We start from the raw sequence: 15,727 nt of genomic DNA, 5'->3' as shown, positions 1-15,727 counted from the left end.
CAGATCCACAAGCACAAGCATCACACATAAAAGAAATAAGGCGTATACAAGGAAGGAAGCTAAACAAACAGAAACCATGAGAAACAAAGGAAATCCCTGCTTAAGAACAACAAACAAAACGAAAGGAAAGAAACCATCGCAAGCAGCACAAGTGATATAAGAGAGGAACAAATATCTGATGAAGGTGGCCAAGTAGAGCACCTACGGTTCTATAAACCTTAAGCGACCACCGTTGTTAAAAGTATGGTGGTTGGTTAAGGTGGGGAGCCATTCATCACAGTGGAAAATATCTCTCTCTCTCTCTCTCTCTCTCTCTCTCTCTCCATTTTTTCAATTGTATCCTTCTTCAAGAGATAGTCCAAGGGGAGATAGAACGTATAACATCCAGATTGCACAATGCAAGGTCGCTTCAATTTTATTGGTATTACTCATTTTTAACCTCCTCATTTAATGATATATACATACATATCTTTCACATAAAACCAACCAACCAAAAAACTTTATATTCTGAAGCTTTGTTGGAGTGTTTACATCAGAAGTGCTGTCACACTCACTTGTTCCACATAAATGAACTTCCTGTTGGGATCCTCCTGTAGTGCAGCAACCACCGTGTCCAATATTAAATGAACTGCCACATTCTGTGTCCATCCAAAATCAACATGAATTTAGCAAATGATCCATTGCATAAATTCTGAGTTGGGCAAGTGTTTCAAAAAAAACGTAACACACGCATGCACAGACACACACACACACACACACACGTGTCTGTACACATGCGCTGATTTCCGTGTGTACGTCAGCTCCATGAATGGTTACATACACAGATCATACATCCTGATGACAAACCTGAATGGAGTTGTTTGTACCGCTGTAGTATTGGTCCACAGTTTTGAGCCAGCCCACATCGTCATGTGTGTGGGCTACTAAATGCACATTCAGCTTGCCTGCCACTGGTCCTGATGTGGTGTTGTATATCAATGGGAGCCCCATGGCTAGTTCAACATGCACCAGACTCACCATAGCCAGCAACAAGCTCAAGAGAGCCATGTGGGCGCTCTCTCTCTCTCTCTCTCTCTCTCTCTCTCTAAATAATCATCCGTCTATGTGCAGAATTTGCTGGTCTCTGCACGTTGAAAGTGTGCAGAAAAAACATCTCTCTCTCTCTCTCTCTCTCTCTCTCTAGCCCCACACACATAATGGAGCTGCACGGTAAAGGCCATGTGGTCCTGAAAGCCTTTCGCCATGAACGATGTTGTTCTGTTAAGCACAGGAGTGCGGAGGCACCAAGGATGCACATCCATATCTTTTTCACGTACACTCTTTTTGGCCTGCCATGCAAGACGGCCTTACAAGACATTGGCATATTTGGCATTCCCCGTGTCCCACGGGGTGCATCTTAATTTTTCGGCATGCCAGTAGTTACTAATAGTATCGTGAGAGAGTCTACTAGCTCTCCATGCTACCTGTGGCAGGTTCTCAATTTATTAGGAGGAATCCTCCAAAGATTCCTACTCAACGTCATAAGACAAGTGATGTGCTCCCCTTCTCTCATCAAAAGAGGGGTTTGAACTCACGTGGAGGTGACGAAGGTTTTAGCTCTGCTACCCTACACCACAAGGGTCACTACGGTCTTATGCTAAGAGCATCCACATTAACTTTGAAAAAACATGCTTGCCACTTTCCTCTCCACCTCATATGCTTGAGCGACCCCTCGCGTCTGTGTCCCCTCCCCCTCAAACAACATGCTTGCCACTTTCCTCTACGCCTCCTGCTTGAGTGCGCCCTCGTGCCTCTGTCCCCTCCGCCTCCTGCTTGCGCCCCACGCCTTTGTCCCCCTCTTCTACCTCCTACTGCCTCTTACTTGCATGGTCTCTGCCCCCTCTTCTGCCTCCGGCTTCCACCGCTGCCACCTATTTGCATGGTCTCTGCCCTCTCTTCTGCCTCCGGCTTCCACCGCTTCTGCACCCCATCTCCGCATCATCTGAGATTCCCCTGTTTTATTGAATCAACTCCAACCGGCATGGTCTCTGCCCCCTCTTCTGCCTCCGACTTCCGCCGCCTCTGCACCCCATCTCCGCATCATCTGAGATTCCCCTGTTTTATTGAATCAACTCCAGCCGGCACCCCCTACTACTACTCACAAGTCTCACGATTGATTCATTCATTAGCAAGATGCTTCCACCCCCAACATAGCCTTGGTTAAGGGCTTTTCACCTTCTAAGAGCGGTTTGCATGGGAGTCGATCCCAGCATCTACGCAACGTTGATTGATTTGCAAACGTCGTAAACCACTTTGATGACCCCAACTTAGCGCTAGTCGCATAAAAACGAGGCATGCCCCCCCTCCACCGTGCGGCCTTGCCAACTGCCCACACCTGGTTCGGGCACTGTTTTCCATGCGTGGTACCTAGCCCACCATCACCTTGCGGCTTTTGCATGATGCCGCCTTCGCTCGCATCAAGTGAAATTCTTCAACCATGGATCTGCATGGAACAGCAGAGATTTTTCGATTTTCTTTCAACTGGTACCACCTACTCGTATGTGTGGTACGACAATAAACAAAGCTTAACTAAATGGAATCTTGCGCAGATATGTCACTCTCCTTCCATTTTTCTTTGTAGCAAGGACTCCTGCTATCTCCCCGCCTTTCTAGAAATTGCTCTCTTGAAGTACATATTCGAGCTGAACATAGCCCCTCTCTCTCTCTCTCTCTCTCTCTCTCTCTTTATACATACGAGTGGGACTCCCGCCGCCTTTCGCGGCAATGCTGCCTATGGCAGTAAGAAAGAGAAGTTAATTAAAGCTACAATGAAAGATTTTCAAGAAGCTTTTTATGTCATTCATGAATACAATTCCTTAAGTCAGTCCATAGTTCTCAAACAAGTACTCGAGGTCACCATTATTAGGTCTAGCCAAGGCATATAAGACAAAGAGTTAAAAAAAGTGAAACTTTTATCAACAAGCTTATAAACTTTGGCAGTGTATCTATCTTTGCAATGGCGACCTCAACGAGCCCAAAGAAGAGAGAGCACCATACAGACAACAAAATCATTCACCCCTCAATCTTTATGTTGAGCTTTTTGAGCACACAAATGCAGACAGCTTTGTGCATGTAAGTGAAAAATCCAAAGCCCTTGCTCTTACCAACCATTCTACCTAACGACATCCTAAGCAAAAAGATTGTCAACTACCTTCTCTGCTATTACCACCATCCTTTTAGGTATTCATCAAGCTCTATTTAATTTTTCACAAAAATTATAGCATGTATTTATCCAATCTTCCTAATGCTCATTAACCTATCTCATCACTAGTATGTGTGCCGCTATCAACATCTTTCATTATGCCACATGCCTTCAAAATGCATGTAGTTATTTCAAAATGCATGTTTGGCAACTTATTGTGTGTGTTGTGTGTGTGTGTGTGTGTGTGTGTGTGTGTCTCTGTGAGAGAGACAGAGAGAGAGAGAGAGAGAGAGAGAGAGAGAGAAGAAGAGAATTTTTAACGTCGTAGGAAGCTATCTCAAGAGACCTCAAAGATATATCTGACAAGAGTTGAACACAAGACTTGTTATTCAAGAGTGAAATGGCATAAAAAATATACCACACTTTGTAGGAAGCTATCCCAAGAGACCTCAAAGATCTATCCGACAAGAGTTAAACTCAAGACTTGAGGGAAATGGCATAACCAATCTACCACACTTGGGTGATAGAAAGGTTATACCATTTTCCTCTTCTTATTAATGCACCCACACACAAACTCGAGAAGAAGAGAATTTTTAACATCGTAGGAAGGTATCCCAAGAGACCTCAAAGATCTATTAGCGAAGAGAGTTGAACACAAGACTTGTTATTCAAGAGGGAAATGACAAAAAACACACACACACACACACGTAGAAATGAAATGTTATATTAACGTATTCAAAAGGCCAAAGTGATCGATGAGACCAAAAAGTTACAATGCGGTGTATCTAATACAAAGTCAGATTAACAAAATGAATTAAACTATGATAACAGAATATAAATACTGCAGAATCCTAAACTAAGCTGATAGGTGTGAAAGGTGAAAGGTGCGAAATGTGTGAACTAAGCAGTACAATGTGTAGACAATATGGGAGGTAAGTAGAGAATCCATCTTCATCTGCACTCTGGACGACGAAAAAGTATGGCTCGAATCCTTTGTTGTAGCCTCCTTCGAAACTCTGAAGCTCCTCTTCTCCATCGGGGTCGTCTAGATCTCCCTAGCTCCAATGCTCGGTCTATGAGAATGCCAGTAGTGCGGGCAAACCTCTCCATTGTTGGCGAGCAATGACTGGGCTCTAAGTAGTGATTGTTCAATGATCTAGCTATGGTGAAAGAGACTAAGTGAGATCAAAAGATCAAGAGAAAGCAATATGAGATGATTTCTGCACCCGATGGGTATAGTGAGAATGACCCAACTCAGTAGTACTTCACCCTGTTGAGCACCATCATTTGTGCATTCTCCCTCCTTTTTGCAAGACCCACAAATCCTTCTTCACGTATAATTGGTTGAGCTAATTGCTGCATTTTTTATCATCACTCTTGACCTCTTCACCCTCGCCTTGCTACTGTCGTGGACGTTGTAGCGCAAGCTCTTTTCCCCAGCTCAAAAATCCCATCCTTCTTGCTAATTAATGTCTCTTATCATAGCCAAACCAATTAATTGCATAGCTAGATCACCGTCTTGCTCCTTCCTATTCAGTAGTGTCACTGAGCTTGTCATTGCATGTGTGTTGTCCAGTCTAATGTCCACACAACATGAGAGTACAGTAGCACGCTGGAGGAAATGGTCCATCATGCCATGGGAAACGGTCCTTCAGGCCATGGGTTGTGGGCCTTCGCCTCTGCTGGTCCGCTCCTCAACTGTCGCGTTTGGCTTTTCTCTCTCTCTCTCTCTCTCTCTCTCTCTCTCTCTCTTTTTTTTTTTCCCCAAGTGTGTGTGTGTGTGTGTGTGTGAGAGAGAGTGGCACCCTACTGCGAAGTATTGAACGGACCTCCCATCTGGCTCTCACTCTCCACGTGCACAGATGAGTTCAAGGGCCAAGCCAATTCCTTGCTGTTGAGGCCTGCATGAGAGAGTAGAAGTGCTAGTGGCATCAAAGGAGCCACCATTGTCATGCTTGTTGTGGACACTCCGCCAAGTGTTGCATGTTACATGGTGAGTGAGAGCGTGAGGCATGTTTCATAATGATTTCAAAAACTATGTAGGGAGAAGAAGAAGAAGAAGGGAGGAGAATCTATAGAGTTACAGAGAGAGAGAGAGAGAGAGAGAGAGAGAGAGAGAGAGAGAGAGACCCAGAAACTGCAATCCTGTATGGAGAGAGAGAGAGAGAGGGAGAGAGAGCCTTACTGGTTGCTCGCTTGCAGATTATGCGCTTCTGATGGCATTCTGTCTGTGTGTGTGTATTTGGGGGTGGGGAGATGATGATCGGGTATGGAAGTGGAGGATGCCCGATGAAATAAGAGAAATAGAAGATTAGGTAGCAAGTGGGAGACGAAGGGTTGGGTTGAAGTAATGGCCTCCTCTTCCCACACAGCCTAAGCCTTGTGGCAGCGTGAGCCTCAATTAGGATGGCAGTCCGTGGCCTAGCACCTCAACTGTGGCAACCAGCACATCAAGGGATCGCCCACCTCAAGGCTAGACGTGGACGCCCTAGGGGTACGTTGGAGCTTTTACCTCATTGTGGCTACAGATATGGAAGCATTCTAAGCTGCAGAGCGAGCGGTCCATGCCATATCAGCTACGCTATGTTTGCAGCCCATGTAATGGAGAAACCCTATGTGCGTTGGGTTTTGCTCGGCACTATATCAAGCACTGTGCTATGCACTGCAACAAAAGGCTACGACATGCCACATTGGAACCCTTTGTGTTGCCACGACAAGGATCAAAATGTTTCTAGGGAGAGGAGTTGGAAGGCAAGGTTGGCACTCCATCCATTAATTGTGGGTGCATGGAAAACCAGCCACCTGGATGGGAGGCCAACCTTATACACAAACACACACACACATATATATATATATATATGGAAACTTTTGAAAAAAATCATTTTTGAAAAGTATTTTTGGAATCTATCATTTACGCTCATAGTCCCTCCGATTTGTGCCCACCCTCGACCCACCCTACATCTCCTCCACCCATGCTGTATCTCCCTCTTTGCCTCTCCTTCACCCTTGCTCTACCTTCACTCCCGCCCCTCAGCATTGGAGTCACCATGGAACCCATGATGTGGGATGCATGCTATGCTGCACTCATCGTGTTCTCGTAAAAAATGTAACTAAAGAAAGAGAAACGAGAGGCACTCTGGATTGGGAGACTAGAGTAAGCGAACAAAGTGCAAAGGACTTGGGAGCGCAGAAGAGAAGGACAATGAAGCATGCCTCCTTGAATGCTCCAGCAACATTGTCTTGTAATGTTCATTGAGTTGTTGTTGTTGTTGTTGTTGTTATTGTTGTTGTTGTTGTTGTTGTTGTTGTTGTTGTGTGTGTGTGTGTGTGTGTGTGTGTGTGTGTGTGTGTGTGTGTGTGTGTGAGAGAGAGAGAGAGAGAGAGAGAGAGAGAGAGAGAGAGATCCAAGTTAGTATTGTAGAATTTTTTTAAGATTTATTAAGTGTAGAATTGTAAACTTTAAATTTAATTGGCTTACCGACTACCATGTACAATCGCGTCTTGATTGACTTAATGAGCTCAAAGTCTTGCTCGTGGTGGCTTTTCGTATGGCCTTCTCGATTGCATTTCTTATGCATTCGAGTTTCCAATGTCCCTTGAACCCGTCATCAAATCCTTCATCGCTACGATTGCGGATGTCGAACGATGCATGGAGTGCTGCCCTTAATAGGGGAAGGTGCCCAAAATAGGGCACACATTGTTGCTTTTCTCCCAAAACTATGTGAAAAGAAATTGAGGCATGGCATTGCAACACATAGAAGACATAGAGGAGAAGAAGCCCACTTACTGAAGGTTCTCGGCATCGTTTTGACTCGTCCTTCAAGAGAGAAAGACGATCCCCTTGCCAAGGAGAACCTGTTTGGTGCCGCTCTTGACACTTATAATAAAGGTCTTAATGGCGCCTTCTTCCTCACAAGAGTCATTTCCTATGGCTTGTCAAAACCACCATAATACTTGCAAGATCCGTTCCCAGTCACCTATTGGAACAACCATACCCAACTTGAGAGAGAGAGAGAGAGAGAGAGAGAGAGAGAGAGAGAGAGAGAGAGAGAGAGAGAGAGAGAGTCTCCATGCACCCCCTGCAACATTGCAAGGCCACGACCTTCCCTAGGCTCTGATACCAGTGTAAGAACAGGAGGACTACTCCATGCTCATCTCCACCCATCTTTGCCCCTATTGTCAGGCCTAAGGGAGGATTGGGGTGGGCACGGCCCAATCTACGCATGCATAGTTCACAGGGCTCCTAAAAAAAGGGACCAAGGGCCTATTTAGGGCAAGGTTGGGTGCAGACGAGCATGTCATAGTTCCTTTCTCCTCATATTGGTATTAGAGCTTGGAGGAGAGGGGTAGCAAAAAGGGGGACAAAGGCGTGGGGCGCAAGCAGGAGGCGGAGGGGACAGAGGCACGAGGGGTCACTCAAGCAGGAGGCGGAGAGGAAAGTGGCAAGCATGTTGTTTTTCCAAAATTAATGTGTATGCTCCGTAGCATAAAAGCGTAGTGACCCTTGTAGTGTAGGGTAGTAGAGCTAAAACGACAGAGACCATGCAAGTAGGAGGCAAAAGAGGGGGACAAGCAGGAGGCGGAGGGGACAGAGGCACGAGGGGTCACTCAAGCAAGAGGTGGAGAGGAAAGTGGCAAGCATGTTGTTTTTTCAAAATTAATGTGGATGCTCTGTAGCATAAGACTATAGTGACCCTTGTGGTGTAGGGTAGCAGAGCTAAAACCTTCGTCACCTCCACGTGAGTTCAAACCCCTCTTTTGCTGAGAGAAGGAGAGCACGTCACTTGTCTTATGACATTGAGGAGGAATCTTTGGAGGATTCCTCCTAATAAATTGAGAACCTGCCACAGTAGCATGGAGAGCTAGTAGACTCTCTCGCGATACTAGTAGTATGGCATGCCGAAAAATTAAGATGCACCACCCCGTGGGACACGGGGAATGCCAAATATGCCAATGTCTTGTAAGGCTGTCTTGCATGGCACGCCAAACAGAGTGTACATGAAAAAGATATGGATGTGCATCCTTGGTGCCTCCGCACTCTTGTGCTTAATAGAAGAACATCGGTCATGGCGAAAGGCTTTCAGGACCACATGACCTTTACCGTGCAGCTCCATTATGTGTGTGGGGCTAGAGAGAGAGAGAGAGAGAGAGAGAGAGATGTTTTTTTTGCACACTTTCAATGTGCAGAGACCAGCAAATTCTGCACATAGATGGATGATTATTTAGAGAGAGAGAGAGAGAGAGAGAGAGAGAGAGAGAGAGAGAGAGAGAGAGAGTCTCCATGCACTCCCTGCAGCATTGCAAGGCCTTGACCTTCCCTAGGCTCTGATACCAGTGTAAGAACCCGAGGACTACTCCATGCTCATCTCCACCCATCTTTGCCCCTATTGTTAGGCCTAAGGTAGGACTGGGGTGGGCATGGCCCAATCTACGCATGCATAGTTCACGGGGCTCCTGAAAAAAGGGACCAAGGGTCTCTTTAGGGCAAGGTTGGGTGGAGACGAGCATGCCGTAGTTCCTTTCTCCTCATATTGGTATTACAGCTTGGAGGAGAGGGGTAGCAAAAAGGGGAGACATGGCGGTCATGGTCTCTCTCTCTCTCTCTCTCTCTCTCTCTCTCTCTCTCTCTCTCTCTCTCTCTCTCTCTCTCTCTCTCTCTCTCTCTCTCTCTCTCTCTCTCTCTCTCTCTCTCTCTCTCTCTCTCTCTCTCTCGTGAGTGCACGGATGCGTATGTGCGTGCGCGATGCGATGCGTGCGAGAAAGGGGAGGAGTACAAGACAACGTGGGTGGAGCAACCTCGGGAAGTAGGATGAGTGAGGTGCTCCTTATTCTTATGTATAGAAAAAATAAGGAAGTGTGTATACATAGTGGGCGGTCGGACATCGGACGTCTGGCCCGGGCAAAGGTGCAGCGCCTTTACCCCAACAAACTCCTACTTAAAGGCGATGCGCCGATAAGTGAGACCTACTAGATAAACTACTAGTATGTACAAGAAAACAGGTGAGAGACTCTCTCAACCTATGCCCACTATCTCACTCTGTCGATCTACGCACAGTCGTATCGCCTTTAGTGGTAGGCTAATGTGTGTACCCAAGCTAGAGCCTGCATGTAAATCCCGCAGACAACTCTATATGGTCTACAAAGATCCACGAAGCATCATGCTAGTGTCAGTCACCGTACGACTGACTATCCCTGTTGCAAATGCTCCCACTGCAGCTACTACATCGGGCCTCAACACTAACAAGGCAAACATGAGACGTCCGAACGCTCATGAAATCTGCACAAACCTGGATGTACTCGCCTCTCCTATGCTATTTGCAAACACTACATCATCAGGACTACCCATCATGTATGGATGTGTAACTGCCGACACTGGAAAACCTACATCCCTCTCACCCATAGACAAAACTGTGCGTCCTGGCACCAACTCATCAGCCTCTATTATGAGCATGTCAAAAAACTCCATATCTGTCAGCTCTGCCTGTGTCTCTAGGGGAGCAGACCTGCTCTACCTCTACCTGCACAAAGTCTGACAACACCTGTTGTGTCTCACTAGAGCACTGCCGCTCTATCTCTATCTCTACAGAATCTACTGACACGTCCTGCACAACTAAATGCTCTATCTCGTGAGCATGGTGGATCTCACTCGCGAGGGAGACACGTCTCGTCTCTCGATCAAAGAATGCCAGTAACAAAATCGAGACTCCGCCGTCTCGAACCTCAGATACATGCATAGGATATACCAAGCCACTGTGGGCTCCTCTAGCAATCACTAATGAACCGCAATGCATCTAGAAAGATCGCTCTCTAAGCAGTATTTGACAACCAATATCTGGTAACTATCTCACCGAGATCAAGCTCTGAGAAACGTAGTGGACATGTCGTAGTGTGTATGACACACCACTAGGCAAAGACAAACAAACATTCATGCACCCTCTATGTCAAATGTCGAAACATTAGCCAAGTGTAGACAACCAAAACTCCCACTAGAGAATGCGTTAAACGAGTCACGTACGGTGTCACATGGAAAATTGCATCCTCATCTAGCAATTAATGTGGAGAAATGTCACTATTCAAAGACATGTAATCAGGAGTAACGCTAAAGGCAAATGTGACAACACTGTCTCACTGGCATAGACTGCCACGGGAACTGCCTCTCTAACCTATGTGAAAGCCGTATCTTCACTACGCATACATCTCCGCTGCTGCCTCATACGTTTTCATGCATTTTTTGGATGAGCATAGTCACTAGGTCATGCCAAAAAGCTTGCCCACTAGCCTCATGTATATACATGTACATAGCCTGTAAGTCTTGGAAGTGACCATGTAAAAATTCATGTACAAAGGTGTGATTTTGTCAAGCTTGAATGCTGATGTTTTTGGTTGTTCAAGTCTCCAAGACATGGTTTTTAATAAGTATTTTCATCCGTACTTTATAGCTCGTGAATCGGACTTGTACATCATGAGTTATGGGCATCCGAAGTGGGCAGTCTCAACTTAGAAGGTGATTGCGGGTGCATGCGACAAGGGAAATTAGGCCAACTTGTGGGTCTAAGATTAGAAATGCTGAAATTTTACATTTTTGGAGATAGCCGAGCTGATGAGCTTTGAACCGTGTGTTACGGGACGTCATTCTATTATCGGAGCAACAATTTATGCTTGAGGGAAGTTGTTCGAGAAGCTCTTATGCTTTGGAAGAAAGCTGGAAATTTTGGGCTTGGGAGGATTGAGGAGGAGGCTGCCATGTGGCGGGGGGATTATCCCACATGAGAAGGAAAAAGTGGGAAGTGGGAGGTATATAGCCTAAAGGGGGAGTACCCTTTAATTGATCAATTGGAGAGAAGCTTGGCTTGATGGGCTTCATGGGCTCATGGAGGCTAGGAGAGAGATATGGCACTTTTTTCCAGCCTGTTCACACCTCCTGCCTAGGCGCCTGCCCTCCTTTTTGGTCCCCGGCCACTTGCCCCCATCCCATTCCTTGGTCAAAGGGTCACCGACACCTCATTTTCCACCCAAAAAAGGCCTAAAATGAGCCAATTAAAAGGTGCTTTGATAGAGAGCCTTGTCGGCTAAGAAGAGAGAGAAAATCCTTGGGGATAAAAGATAAGAAAGCCCCCATTTTAATAGTTGCAACACCTGCACAATTTTCAGAGAGCTCATTTTTTAGCAAGAAAGAGTACACCTCCATGTTCGAGTGGCGATAACTCTTTCATCTCTCATCTGTTTTTTGCCTATGGATACTCTACGGACATCTCCACGAGACGAGCTTCGTCTCATGATGTCTCTGTTTCTTCTAATTTCAAGTGTGTCTCATGCTTGAAGGGTTTTTCATAAATCCCCACAGGTGGTTACAACAGGTGTTTTCGGCCGTGCAATAGTCCTTCCTTCCGACGTTGTGGCTCGTGCAAGGCTATAGAAGCATTCACTTTCCTTCTCGTTTGCATGCTAACATCGTTTTGGTTCCCCACCTGAGGAGCAAGTTCTCCTATGCTCCAACTCCTGTTAAATGTGTTTATTCTGCACGCAAAGAATGTAAAAGGGATGTGGGTCCTTATGGACAACCACCTATGCATGTGCAAATTGTGGACAGTACTTGAGGCGGTTGTATAATTGGATTGCAGCCTTTGCAGAGTTGTGAGGTTTTGTGAATCCAAGCACTCGGGGTCGGGTTACCCCAGTGTGAGGTGGATTAGGTACCAGAGCGATCCATCAACATCCCTTGAGCTTTCGATGTCACATGTAAGTGTTTTTGTGGCAATCAAACATGGCAGACGAGTTCCCGCAGTTTCATGGATTGACTAATGCGAATGCACATAATTTTATTGAAAATTTGGAAGTCAATTGCTTACTACAAAAGATACTAGACCAAGCTATATTGTTGTGGTTGCTGCAATACAATTTACAGGATGAAGCAAAAGTTTGGTTACACAATTATGAGCAGGCACAAACTCCAAGGGTGGTTTGGGACGATAATCGTGTGAAGCAAGATTTCTTGGCACAGTACAGATCCATTGAAGTACCTGATGAAGTTTGGCATGAAATTCTAGGGTACACTCAGAGGGCTAATCAAAGTGTTGATGATTTTTTCATGCAGTTCACCTGTTTATGGGATAAATGGGCCCGAGCTGTGGGAAATGAAATCCCTGCATCCATGTTAAAGAAGGACCATTTTGTGGCAAACTTAAAAGAAAGTTTGAAGTTTAAAGTTGAGTTGAAAAGGCCCACAACCTTCGAGGAAGCAGTCACTATTGCCAGGAGAAAGAATGGAAGGCTCAAAGACTTAATGAGTACGGGAAACCGGTCCCTGTACAAAGTAATGGTGGCCAAAAGGAGGAAAATCAGGCAAAGGTTGGAGCCCAACTTGCTCAAAGGGTTGCTAATACTGAAAAGCTACAATGAAATATGCAAGACATGATGACCATGATTCAGGAATTGCAACTCAGTGTTCTTGGAGGTGGTCGTGGTCACGATAGTGATAAGAGGAATGGCCCAGGCATGTGACGCTCAACCTAATGCTAATGCAGGTCGTGGACAAGGCGATTTTGAGCCACACAGGAGGTTTATCCCTACTTGTTATAATTGTGGTGAACTTGGTCACATTAGCACTTATTGTTCAAAGCCAACAAGGATGGGCGGTGATGTAATGGAAATGGCCTACGAACTTTGAGAATAGCGGAATTAAAAGAATTAAAGTGAGCATTTTTGTGAGATCACTTTGAGAACATAGAGGGTGAACTTAATTGATGGTAGCAACATAAACATAGTACTTAATTAACTTGGCATGAAGAATACTTTTGCAAGAGAGAGACTATTAGAGAACATGACAATACTTGAGGACCGGATTTACTTGGAGCCGGTCCCCCCTCCAAAAGGCATTTGTATTATAGATTCTCCCATCAAGAGAGACTTGGTACAATACAATCTTTGTGTTCCTTGTGACCTTGGTGATGCTATGAAGATGGAAAGCTTCATGCATCATGTGCATAACATAAACTTTGCAAAAAGCATTAACTATCCCAAGCCTCAGTCCCAAGGCCTCAAACACCTTCGAAGGTGGAGAGAGCTAGCGGGGAATGAGGGTAGGGAAGAGGAAGAAGAATCATCCCTAGGAGAAAGAAATAGTTCCTCACTTATCATCACTCTTCTTGCTTAGCACAGCATGATAGCATAGTAATAAAGATGAAGAAGATGGTAAGCTTAAGCATTGAAGCATGTCTCTTGGTTGGATTTGCATTCCATAGCCAAGAGTGTTGGTGTAGGCTCCCCACTTCTCAACAAGTTTGGAGAAAGAGATAGAGCTCTTGCACTTTGCACTTCACACAATGAAAAAGAGAGAGTGTGTGTGTGGGAGAGTATACCCCCTCTCATGCTTGGTCCACACCTCTCTCTCTCTCTCTCTCTCTCTCTCTCTCTCTCTCTCTCTCTCTCTCTCTCTCTCTCTCGCTCGTATTATTTAATTATATCATTTAGACACGTATCCTCTTTTTACTCTTTGAGAGAAAGAAATTAATTATTTATTTTTATGCATCTAAATTCTCATTGGACCCCTTTAAAGTCTATCCAACTGAGGATTCAAGCACATCATGAGGGCCACATGTGGAGGATTTTGACATCTGTCTCTTATGCTTCTTAAGTCATTTGGTTTGAATTGAACACTCCAATCACTAAGTCAATTAAGCGTGAAACCCATTTATGCCTCTTGAGAGTTTATCTTTGAATTCAACACTTCAAGAACCTTAGTCATTTAAGCATAAATCACCTCAAGCTTTGGGCAAGGTTTCCACAGCCACTTTAAGCATCTTAGCACCTCATGCTTGGGTAGGATTCCCACCTCAAGGTTAGCCCTATCTTGCTTAAGGTCAAAGGAATTTTTAACACTACCTTTTGGAGGTCTTTAATGAAGCTAATCCTAATGTCTTTTAAGTTCTATTAGATACACATTGCTCTTTGATAAACTACCTCCTTTTGGACCCCTATTGAGATGTAACCATCTCTCCTCTTGGTCCCTTGTTGAGATAAATCTAGAAGCACTTATTGCACATTACTCTTTGGTAGACTGTCTCCTTTTGGACCCCTATTGAGATGCATCCATTTCTCCTTTTGGTCCCCTATTGAGATAGGTCTAGAAGCCCATATCTATATCCTAACTCTTGTTCCCCTTTTATCTTCCCATATTAAATGATGAGTTTAATATGAGAAATTCATTTGGTAAAGTTAGATACTATATTTTATGACAAGTGATATGTTCCCACTCCCCCAGTAGATTCCTAACAGGGCTAATGATTATGCATTAGATATACGGGGAGATCAAGATACCAAACAGGAAAATTAGGCTCAACCTTTGGTGGTCGTGTGAGTATTGTGCAGGTTGAAAAGAAAGAAGTAGATATGCTGCCCGTAGGCAAAAGAGAGAGGGAAGGCTCTGCTACTCTAGGTCCTAGTAAAAAGAAGTAGAAAGAGAAAGAGGGTGAAGATCCAAAAGCCAACACGAAGAGAAGACCTTATAGACGATTTGAAGTTGCTAATTTATCTTTGGGAGAAGGCCAAACGGCCTATAGTTTAAAGGAAGACCTGGCCTATAGTTTAAAGGAAGACCTGATTGGGAGGAAAGTAGGTTGCACTTTTGGCCAGTTGATGAATTGGTGCCCAAAATCAAGAGGCAATGGAAGTCATTAGTGAATCTAGAGAAAGAGCCGAAGCATGGACAAGTCAGAATGTTGGCTGTGGGAGAGTTACCTGACAGTTGTCCTGTGGTGAATGCTTGGCACAAAGGTGTGGGCATGGGAGAGGCCTACATTGATGGAGGTGCTCAAGTTTATGTAATCACACAGTCATGTGTCGAGAGACTAGGTCTCATTACATGCGAAATCTCTAGGTTTTGGATTTGCACCACATCCTTCAATTTAACATAATGGCCAAAACTCTTACAAAAATAAACAACTAAGCAACCTTATTTTACTTTCAGTTCTATCACATTTAAAGATGCAAATGACGTGAAAGTGTAAATGAACAAATAGTGTGAACCTTATTGTATTAAGTTGCTTATGCATTATTGTGATTAGGCGATGATTTAAACCATTACTATGCTTGTGCAAAAAAATAGATCGAGATGCAAGCGAGGCATCTAGAGAGAAACATAGATGGAAGGGTCAATCACAATCTTAATATTAATACAAAGCCAACTCATCTCTTTGAAACTTGACACTTTCGTGGTACCTTGGAAACTATGAGCCCTATTCTTTTCTTACACAATGTAGCAGCCATTGGTCCTCATCTTCAATAGCTTGCTAGCTCACCGAGTTTGTACTTCTTGACTTGGTAGCACTTTTGTTAGCCCTAGGTAGACCAAGGAAAAGAAATCCTTCTTATTATATAGGCAATTATGATGTGACCTACCACCATGTCTTGCTCATAAGAACGATGCAAGGATAGAAGCAAGTACGAGAGTGGAGTAGAGACATTGAATCCAAAGGGCGGTAGGGAGGAGGATCCTACGTCTTAGTCTTCTAGGTCTTACACTGGTATCAGAGCATGAGAAGGTCGTGG

At 44.7% G+C, this 15,727-nt stretch overlaps 1 protein-coding gene across 1 annotated transcript in view; it reads right to left on the bottom strand.

The window, feature by feature from the left end:
- LOC147440657 (alpha-mannosidase-like) overlaps positions 1–1,294 on the bottom strand; it is a 131,781-nt gene extending 130,487 nt beyond the window's left edge. Inside the window, exons 1-2 of the mRNA XM_086482520.1 lie at positions 847–1,294; positions 555–638 (exon numbers count right to left, since the gene is read on the bottom strand). Of these exons, the coding sequence (XP_086338646.1) occupies positions 555–638; positions 847–1,047 (285 nt within the window). The 5' untranslated portion in view covers positions 1,048–1,294. The remainder of the gene's footprint in view (positions 1–554; positions 639–846) is intronic.
- Between the last annotated feature and the right edge of the window lie 14,433 nt (positions 1,295–15,727).

The sequence above is a fragment of the Adiantum capillus-veneris genome, chromosome 15, assembly GCF_014529385.1.
Source record: "Adiantum capillus-veneris isolate H3 chromosome 15, ASM1452938v2, whole genome shotgun sequence".
NCBI classification, from domain to species: Eukaryota; Viridiplantae; Streptophyta; class Polypodiopsida; order Polypodiales; family Pteridaceae; genus Adiantum; species Adiantum capillus-veneris.
This window is presented reverse-complemented; position numbering and strand designations above follow the sequence as displayed.